The 10,697-nt window shown below is 40.8% G+C and overlaps 1 protein-coding gene across 4 annotated transcripts in view; it reads right to left on the bottom strand.

Moving 5' to 3' along the window:
• Nucleotides 1–276: 276 nt before the first annotated feature.
• Nucleotides 277–10,697, bottom strand: part of scml2 (Scm polycomb group protein like 2) — a 23,732-nt gene continuing 13,311 nt past the window's right edge. For 2 of the 4 annotated variants that reach the window (XM_020608050.1, XM_020608058.1), the window contains exons 8-14: nt 6,562–6,878; nt 6,152–6,278; nt 5,089–5,295; nt 3,781–3,954; nt 2,987–3,196; nt 1,759–1,913; nt 277–1,574 (exon numbers count right to left, since the gene is read on the bottom strand). In XM_020608050.1, the coding sequence (XP_020463706.1) occupies nt 1,449–1,574; nt 1,759–1,913; nt 2,987–3,196; nt 3,781–3,954; nt 5,089–5,295; nt 6,152–6,278; nt 6,562–6,878 (1,316 nt within the window). In that variant the 3' untranslated portion in view covers nt 277–1,448. The remainder of the gene's footprint in view (nt 1,575–1,758; nt 1,914–2,986; nt 3,197–3,780; nt 3,955–5,088; nt 5,296–6,151; nt 6,279–6,561; nt 6,879–10,697) is intronic. The other 2 variants (XM_020608072.1, XM_020608066.1) reach the window with 2 other exon arrangements.

Genomic DNA, 10,697 nt, shown 5'->3' with positions numbered 1-10,697 from the left:
TGTAGGTAGTTACTTGATGGTGCACACACGCACACACACACACACACACACACACACACACACACACACACAAAACATTTCAGGCAGAAAAAAATGTGATTACACTTATGCTTGATACAGGCTGATACACTTTGTTGCAATACAAAATGATATCAAAAACAACCTTTTGGCTTGACTTTATACAAAAGAGTTTCTCCTTCATGTACTCTCTCAGTAGCACTTTACAGCACTCAAACCTGACAACTAATGGCCTTGTCTTCATTTTTTGCTTTCAAACCAAAAAAACCATCCCTGCCATTGTATGTTTTTATGTCTCGTGTAGTGTGTTTGATAGTGTGACTGTCACAGCATAACACAATCATTAGGCCACATCAGTGCTCAAGCTAAAACCATCTAGCTTGAATGTCTTCCAGCATACAATACAGACAAATAAAAGAGACATAACTCTTCAGTAACTGATTTTCTACATCTATGGCCTGCAGAATTACAACTGATGAAAGGTTTCCTTCCAAAGTACCAATTAAATAAAAATGGTGCCCACTCTGTTAAAGTTAATATATAAGCTTTATAAAGAACAACTAAACTATTTAAGGACAGGCATAATTTATGCAATGACTAACTTAAGGGAACAAGACTTCTCCAACATTTTGAAACCCTTCAACACTTTTCATTCACATAACAGAGCGCTCCTGGAGTTCAGTACCTGTGGGGAATAATCCTTATGACTTCATACACTCACTGGCTTGCATAAACTAAATGTGACAGTCTGTAACAGATGCAGTCATTCAGAAACATTTATTGCATTGTCAGAAATGATGCATTGAGACGTTCACTGTCAGTACCTGAAGTAACTTTCCCAATCTTGAATGCAGAACATCCATCCTGAAATTCTGTTCACAGAAAAATACTTTATCAGCCGGACATCTGAGACAAAACTGCAAAGACCTACAGCATATGTCTGTGTGCGTGTATAAAACTGGCAATGTAGCTGTAACTTAAAAGACACGTAAATTATGGCCTCCAGTTGTTTGTAATAAGGCAAAAAGTCACTAATGTGGACAAAAAAAAACACACAGATGCTCAGATATCTGATACTAATTACACTTGTGCAAATTATTAATTAATGTACTGTGTATCTGTTTTAATATGAAAGTAACTTGTGGTCTGTAAATGTCCTTAAATGCTGTTTCAAAGACTTCTCCACGCTGCCAAGAATAAATTTCAGAGGAAAGTGCTATTTTGTATCTGTTGGCCTTAAAGTAGTCAAATTAGCACATACAATACCAACAGCTAGTAAGTTTTAATTCCTAAAATCACAAATATTACAGAGGCCATGACCTCAGTGGAAGCTACAACCCTGGTTAAGATTTGTACTGTACTACATCCCTGCGGAGTATTATGTATCTGTGTGTGTTTGGTTGCCAGTGAAACGAGACTGCCTTTATCCTCTAATGTTTGGTCTGTTTCAGTTTTTCAATGTGATGACAGAGCTTGAGCGCCGGGCCCAGCTTCAGTCCCATGTACTTCATAATGACGTCACTGCGCAGCAGCATCAGCGCCTTGCCATCGATCTCCTGTAGAGAGAGGAGCACAGTGTCAGCGGAGGGAGGAGTGTCACAAACACTTCCTCTCAGAACAAAATGGTAAAGGTGGGGAGTCTCATTTCCCTTGAGCATGGAGATTGAAAGCCAACAGTCTAGTAGTCTGTTGATCATTAATCAAGAGAAAGAAGAAAGTTAATATAAATTAAATACTCACGTGTTTCTTGAACAGTTCAACATGTGGGCCCAGAGTCTGGGGATCAGCTTCTTGGACAAACCGTATGACATCATCAACTGACCAGGAAGAAGCATCGTTCCCTGAGCCCTCCTTGTCCTGTTTCACATGGTCTGGGCCTGTTGTTGAACTAGCTGCTGTAGATTGTGAGGACAAGAGAAAGGAAAGCCACATCAAACTGATACCTATACTGCATTTAACAGTGTAGGAAAGAAAGTCATTTTCGGCTTTTCCCATTTAGGGGTCGCCACAGCGAATCGTCACACTGATGACTCGTATGTTGACATACTGTGCCTTAACCACTAGCCTAACATGGACAGCTATTTCATTTAACAGTGTACATTTGTCAAATTTAGCCCACATTAAAATAAACGGGGAAGAATAATAATTGGCAAAAGCTTTTGCTGCTTACACCTGAACAACCGACCACTTACTAAACCCCAGTCATACTTATGCATATTATTAGGACTATCTAGCTTTACACACCAAAACAAGACCGATGCAGTTTCTTTATTTCCATGTCTTCTACACTGACAACTGACTGGAGAAGATGCTGTTTTTTTGCCTCAGATGTGCAACTTTAGCTTTTAGTACTATACCCTATATGTAGCAATCTGCTGCATATCTAAGAAGCTTTTACAAATTTCTTGTTTAAAGAGTCACCTGGAAACAAAAAAGGTCAGTCAGAAATGCTGTTTTCAACCAACGCATGAAGTATATGGTACAGTGAATTTCCATTGCCATTGACTGAATCAGTGGGTGCACTTCCATCCACCTGTTTTTATGCATATTTTCAATTTGTGCAAAAAAAAACCGAGTGAAATGTCAAACATTCAAACTAATTTTAAAATACTGTAAAGGTTTTTTTAAGTTTTGGCAGAAGTGGGAAAGTTGTTGTGTAGCTAAAAGCAAAAAGTGCCTAAGTGTAATAGAAACACACAAACAGCAAAGACATTTGTGATGTAATCTTCCTCTAATTAATACATAAAACTAACATGTCCATCTAGTTTCCTACACAGTTTTTCACAGTTTGATGATAATAGGGAGCTGAATGCACTGCTGAACTGAAGACAGCCTCAGTCAGACTAAACATGGTGTTCAATGACATACATATTGACATACATTTGAACGGTGCTGTGAACGCTTATCTTAGGTGAAAATATAAGTGAACTACATTAGCAAAGTGACTTGTGATCATGCTTGACCATACCCTCTTCTCGTCTGTGTGTACACACTGGACCAAGTTCAGTCGAGGTAGAACTGACACGTCGTAGGGGTGGCGGTGTGTTTGTGTGTCCAGGGTAATATGACCGCTCCTTCTTTGTTGTTCTGTAGTCTGATGGGGTGTTAAGGGAGCGGGTACTTGGATCCTTTGTGGAATCGTCATTGGACAGGCCGTTCTCAGCGTGAGACAGTGGTTCTGTTTCAAGAAAGGGTGTAAGAGAGAAAAACTCAAATAGAAAAGCTGCTGCACAAGGACTGCACACACAGATGTAAAGTAACCAACTTATGTAGGAAAACTCAGGAGAAGATTTGTTTAGTAGGACATTTCTCAGTTCATAAATGATGGAGGTAAAAGAATCAAGAGCAAAGCACAAAGAGCACAGACCTCTGATAAGATCCCACAGCAGAAAATGGCAGTTTCAGACTGTAGTTTATGTGAAAATCTGAACCAGACAAAGTAGTCCCGAAAATTCTGTCTCCAACGTCAAAGTTTTAGGCTAATATAAAGATAACAATCACCATGAGCAATACCTCAAATAAAAATTAACAAACAACTTTAAGCAGCAATAACTCCTGTGAAATGTGTCATATTCTTTTGTTTGGTTGAAAAATAACTAGAGGCAGCACAGAGGAAAAATAACCACAGACTATTGAGATGTGTAGAGTGTATTTGAGTTGCCGAGATTTGTGAGGTAGCTAGATGTGTAGTGTAAGTGAGTTTACAGTAAGCTACAAACTGCAACCTCCCTTTACAGTTGCTCCATCCACATGTTTGCCCACCTGACTTGGTCCTGCTGTAGACGCGGGTGTTGTTGTTGTAGGGGCTGAATGGCTGTGAGCTGAAAAGACTGTCACTCTCTAGATGTTGGCACATGTTCTCCAGGAACCGCAGTACAGAAGACGGACTGGAAGCAGAAGGTAGCTTCACATAGCGGATACCGTGCTCTGACCGAACTGGGGTGGCAGAACATAAACAGCTATTAGTATATGTGTTGTATACACACACACACAACACACACAACACACACATGCCATACACATTCACAGATAGAGGAAAAACAGCAGATGGTTTAGTGTTAGCGCCCTCCCTTTATAAGCACATACCCAGATTTTTCACCCCATCCCACAATGCACTACACCCTCCCACCCAAGCCAAGCCTGTGCAAATCCACAGATTAAACCCCCACCTCCCCACACAACCTCACCCACAGCATTCCAAATCTGGCGCCTCAAGGGAGACCCAATCCCAGAATCCCAAACCAGGTTAGATGCACATGTCACTTCTGATTACAGAAACAGTGCTCAAGAGCTGCCATAGGCACTGTCTTTTATTCCTCTTGGCTTTCTCATGACACACACACACACATACACAATCCATGAGTGTGTGCTTAAACCAATTTCATGTGGCTGATAGCCTATCCAGGCTATTTGGCATTAGGAATACATTAGAATAAATCTGGCACTGCTTTTCAGAAAGCAACTTTTAAAGGAACAGTTCAACATTTTTAGGAAACACTTATTTGCTTGCTTTCCAAGAGTTTGATGAGAAGGTTGACTCTCATGTCTGTTAGGGAAATATGAAGCTACAACCAGCAGTAGGTTATCTTAGTTTAAAATAAAGACTTGAAACAGGAAACAGCTGCCCTGGCTCTGTCCAAGGAAAATGTAATTTGACAACAACACATGAAGCTCACTAATTAACACAAACACATAATACCTATTTTGTTTCATCTGTACAAAAACTGAAAGATAATTGACTATTTAGACTTTCATTCGCTGGGACCAGTCACCAGGCAACCAGTGGAGACGCCATGAAGCCACTGCTATATCCCGAGAAATAGTTCTGCATATAACTGACTGTAATACGGAGGACTGTCATTTTACAACTTAGATTTTTATAAGGATTAAAGAAATTGGATATGCTAAAAAGTGAACGTTAGAGGTGCTGGCACGTAGTTACCTTTGGACAGAGTGAGGCTAGCTGCTTCCCTGTTTCCAGTCTGGTTATACCTTGACATCTGCTATTCAATTTGAAGATGCAATCAGTTTCTTTCAGAGAGAACAGCCTGTATTGTTCACTCCACTTACCTCTGATGACCTCTCCTCCTGTGTGAGACTGACTCTGTAGGAACGACAGCAGTACAGAGGGCTGGTACGTACAATCCACACAGGCCTGAACAGCCTGCTGAAGCACTGCATTGACTGGAGCTGGACCAAAGTGATCTGGGAGCTGCTGCACCAGTTTTCTGTCAATATGGGGGCCATAGTCACCGTGCTTGTTCACATAGACACACACTGGAATGACACAAACAGGATCAGGAAAGGACAAAGAAAACTATACTATATAATTCTTTTCAAAACAATGAAATAAAATGTTGAGTCAAACTAGAATTCACCAGCAAACATAGGTCTTTACCACCGTAGAAACCTACCGACCCCTAACAGAACTGGTAGCCCTTCTGCTTTTTTCACTGTTCTCCGCCCACTTTGAAGACGAGTTCATGGGGCTAAATTTAAAGACACACCCCAGGTCTCATTCATAGAGAATGGCAGCTGTTGCTAGCCCAGCCTTTTTAATCCAGCCATGATCACTAACTTGTTGCTCTCTGCTCTGCAGTGTGTGGTCTTTTTTACCTTGTACACAATCCTCAGCTAACAGCAGACAGAGGTGTTATCTTTCTCCACCGGCTGCAGTGAGGTCATAAACCCAACAATGGTGAGTTTCATTTTGTCTCATCATAACTAAGTCTCAGAGTTAACATTAGTTAGCAACAGCTGGTATGACCATCCTGGATGTCATTTTAAGAAAAAACATTGACGGTCCCTGGGGGAGTTTAAAATCATGCTCATGATTATCACCCATGATGCCGGCTCCGCGTCATAATGTCGTAATTGCTTGTCATTCCTATTAAATGCCAGCTAGTGGACAAAGCCAAAGAAATATCCAAAAGGCTGAATATTTGGGTCCAGCCCTAAATCACTGATTGACAGTGGGAAAAATACAGTGGAAAACAAAGCAGAATGAACCAGGCCTTTAAATTCTATTGAATACAGGGGATGGGAAGTTCCAGGTTACAGCTTGTGGAATACTGCTAACAGTTGCTAAAACCCACCGTATAAACAGAAATATACATTCAGGCATCCAGTTTACCTGTGCAAACTACATTTGAGCTGTTGCTGTTGCTGCTGTCCACTGAGACATGGCTGGAGCTCAGTCTGGTCTCCGAAGGCGGAGCTGTAACTGATGAAGGCCCCAGAGCCTGAACCATCCGAGGCTTCTTCGGACACAAAAAACAAACCCATATGTCTTTGACTCTGTAGCATACAAAGCTATTAGTTAATTATTAAATGTGTTTCAACCCACACCTACACATGAACTACAGTCAGTTGTAAAGCAAAGTTGTTCTCCTCAGTACGTTTTTTACATGCATAAACATCCACAAAGATCCATAAAACTCCTCCTTTCCACAGAGCCCACCTCTGGCCTTGTCTCCTCTTTCTTTTCTACAGTAATACATAAAAGGTACACAACATTACACAGTACAACTCTCTATAGCTCACCTTGCTCTTAGGCTTGGGTCCTCTCTTCTTGTGTGGCCTGGGTGCCAGTTCAGCCTCAGAGCTAGTTCTGGCAGGGCTTTGTGATGCTCCATTTACTGCTGCCGCCGCCGCAGCCTCCGCCGCTGCCTTTAACAAAGCAATAGTCTGGGATTTGGGACGACGACCTCGGACACCCTTGCGAACAGGGAGGGGTGGCAAGGGGTTGGGCAGCCGGTATGAGGTCTGCATGAAGGAGGAGGAATTGGAAGAAGAGCGACGTGTAGTAAGGGAGGCTGAGGTGGAAGAAACAGGAGCGAGGAGTGCACCGGGAAGGGTAACTGGAAAAATGGGATATGTAGGGAGAAAGAAAGAGTAACCCACAAGTTAAATGCATGGGTGATTTTAAAAGATGACAATATGACTCATTTAGAAATCTAAATGTGTGATACATACTTCAGTGTAAATTCTAAATCTGCAGCACAAAATGCCATCCTGTAAGCAAGCATAGACACAAAACATTCTACATGTGCCCTCCATTTGTACACAGAGGCTTCCAACAGAGGTGCAGAGAATCAGTAGACATGGTTTGTATTATTGCAAACGTCGCATTCAAAAACACCACAAGGATAGTAAGTGTGGCGGTTTTTCCAAAAACGATTGACAGACATGTGAAGGGGGGGGGGGGGATAAATAAAAATCTTCTGAAACTCTTCTTGGCAGGTCCTTTGTATTGAGCCCCTCCCTATGCTGAAAGTGAGTCAGAAGTCATGAGCCCCCAGTGACCTGCGTGATAGACAATTCATCAAACCCTCTGCTTCCAGCAACACAACAAAAACAGTGATTATGGTGAGAGGATTTAAACTCTTTAAATCTCTAAAACAAATCGGGAAACAGTAATATACAGTATGAGAAAATATTAGTTTTACTGTGGAGATCCATTAAAGTCTTCATGCTGTTGATTAATGGCAGAATGTTTTTGAATGAAAATTGTCAAATTGTAAAATGACCAACAGTAGAAGTACAGCAGTGTTAATATCGAACAGCCTGGGGTATCCTGGTGGCCTATTCAGGATATTTATCATGGAATTGTCCCAGGTTCAGGTGTAGTCAGGGACCTTTGATGCATGCCATCCCTTCTCTTGCTCCCCTCATTTTGTTTTCCTGTCCAGTATCCAAATTATACAGCCCCCCCAACAATAAAAAAAAAAATCTAGTAACCTATTTGAAGATAATTGTAAATAAAAACACTGTAAATTGCCAATCAGTATAAGTGCTAATATATAAAGAAAGTGACAGTAGAGTGAGAAAAAAAAATCAACAGCCATTGTTATAAAAAAAAACAGAGCAGTGGCGCCACCACCCCCTTCTGTCTTCATTAGCCTCAGCATGACTGTGATATGATCATATAATTATCATAGAGGATGTGTGAAAAAAAAAACAGAGCAAATTTGAGAGAGAAAGTAATTGATGACTAGAGAAAGATAACCATCTCTTATTTCAATACAAACATATTGCTTGGTGAAAGCAGGGGCCTGGTGAGAGCATGTGGAAGCTCTCAAGGGGCCAAGGCTTTCATTAGAGCCTTCTTGACTGAGGCGATATGGAGCGACTATGGAAGGTTTACAGTATTCTCTGAGGGGCCAGTTGGGGCACCCTGAAAGCTGTTTAATTGGCCAATGAGTGAAAGTGGGTGTAGAAGAGAGCAGTATTTTATTTCAGAGGGCAAGGGCTCAGTCGCTCATCAAGAGCAGTCACATAAAGTGTGCTCACAGAGCAACAGCGATACCAACCCACATGCACAGTGGCACACTCATTCATGCTCAGCCAGAACCTGTAAGCCCTACAAAGACGGATCAAAATGTGTTTGCAGGGATCCAATCAGTATCACAGTATCAGCAGGCTTTCATTCATCATAGGAAATCTGAGTCGGGGCAGCTGGGTGGAGGGTGGGAGTGTAGGGGCTGCTCTGATCTTTTCCTGTTGCAAAAAGAAAATCTGATCCACGTACAGCCAGCAAAGTAATATGTACCATTTTATTGTCATTTTCTATCATATGTTAGTTTATCATCAATGCAGGCACCTCTGCTTTTTAATTTCAAAGAAAAGCAGCTTATAAAGTAAGTTCATTCCACACTGACAATCTGTCAGCTTGTTCAAGTTCTTCACTGAAGTGATATAATGTTGAGGGAAATATTCAAACTCCAAATTCTGTGTTTTTATGACTGTTGCACATCATCAAATGTGAACATCCAAAGTGTCTTTTGCATCATTTTCACCACACAGCTGGACATATTTGGTGTCTATGAAAACTTTCTTCATGTGAACAATGTTTAGCTGTACAGGCTTAACAACTGAGCAGGAGTCTGATTGGTAAAAGGATCAAACTTTGTTTCTGGTCTTGGCAGCCATGCATTAATCTATGTAATCTAGTATTCTGTAATAGTGATGGTAACCAATGGCTGCCTAGAACCTTGAAAAGATACACCTAAATTTCAAAAATACAGGATTAGGTTTACACAATTGTTAGATGTGATGTAAAATGATATTTGTGTTAAACTAACTAAAGTAAGCAAAAATATTAGTGCAAAAAAAAAAAAGTCAAAAAGTCTCTAGCGTGCCCACGGTGCAACAAAACAGATACATATGGTACTGATCATGACTATCATTCCAGCTCGACCCACTGACCTGTGTAAGCCACAGCCAGAGGAAATGTGCATGTATGTGAGCGTGTGTGCGTACATGCACCAAAACCGGGTCTCTAGTAAGTGTGTCTGTTGTCTAGGGGGAGGGGGAGGGGCCCCACAGAGTTGCCTCTCATCTAATTACACACACACACACACACACACACACACACACACCTACACACCGAGCACACTCACCTCAAACAGTCCACTGAGCCACACACACACATACACAAGCTGTTCTTTTGAGTGAATTTGCAGCAGTATGAAGTTCACAAGAACCATGTGTGCGACTATGTGAAGACAGCAGGGAGGGGAAGTAACAAAGTTGCTACATAGTATTTACAGAACAATGTTTTCTTGTACAAATTCTTCAGCGTTAAAACACATGCACCAAAAAGAAATCAAAACAAAAATCACAGTTACGTTACCTGTAGATGTTCACCTTTGAACTGATGAAACTAAAATGAACAAAAATGAAAATATCTGATACCTTCTAATCACTTCCTGAGCCTGTTGTATATCATAAACACATGGCACCCCAAACGTATTTACAGCCAGAAATACCATTAAATCATCAGAACAGTTCTCACTAGCAAGCAGACTAGCCTCTTACAGTGAATTTGAATGAATGCAGACATCCTAAACAAAGGTGTGAAACAGCCGCTTCAGTCCTTTACATCACTATCATCTGAACAGCAGATTATTTTTATGTTTAAACAAGAAAACAGGAAATAATCATACATTTTCAGAAACAATTATCAACCAAACAATACCTTTAAGGCGCAACTACTGCTTCCTGAATTGAACAAATCATTGACTAACTTCAACTGAACATGTGCAGTATTCACTGATGTTGGTCGTTTCATTTTAGGGAAGTTTCAGTGGATATAAATCTCGCATACTTTAAAAAAGGAACAGATGCTTCCACAAACAAAAAAGTCTCATGAAACATATTATTGCTACATAAATGTGCTTTCACTTCTTTTCAATATACTGCATCTTTTAGAACTAATCATAAAACATCTTTTGAAATACAATACAGGTAAAAAGAACATAAAGGTGATACAAACTGAGCTTCCAAGAAGTTTTTTCTTTCATTTTTGCAACAGAACAAATCAGTAAACGTCAAACTTACCAGGAAATCGCCACCAAAGCAACTGAACCTCACTACCAATGTGGTTTTCACAGTAGTAGTGGAAGCAGTGGTAGTGATAGCAATGTCTGTAACAATAGTCACTCAGTACAGTTTCTTCCTGGTTCTCTCTTTGAAACCACCCTTTCTCTTGTTGTCTCTTGTTGATCTGTTTCCTTCTCTAAATATTTTCTCTTCCTTACTTTCTCTAAACGCTCTCCTCATCTGAACTTCGTTGTCTATTTTGTTTTTCTGTCAGCTGCTTTTTCCCTCCCTTTCTCTCCTGTCTTTTCTCCCAGTAGTCCACAACAAAGCCCACGCTGCTACTGCTGATTCTGCTC

The sequence above is a fragment of the Monopterus albus genome, unplaced genomic scaffold, assembly GCF_001952655.1.
Source record: "Monopterus albus unplaced genomic scaffold, M_albus_1.0 scaffold4.1, whole genome shotgun sequence".
In the NCBI taxonomy this organism is placed as follows: Eukaryota; Metazoa; Chordata; class Actinopteri; order Synbranchiformes; family Synbranchidae; genus Monopterus; species Monopterus albus.
This window is presented reverse-complemented; position numbering and strand designations above follow the sequence as displayed.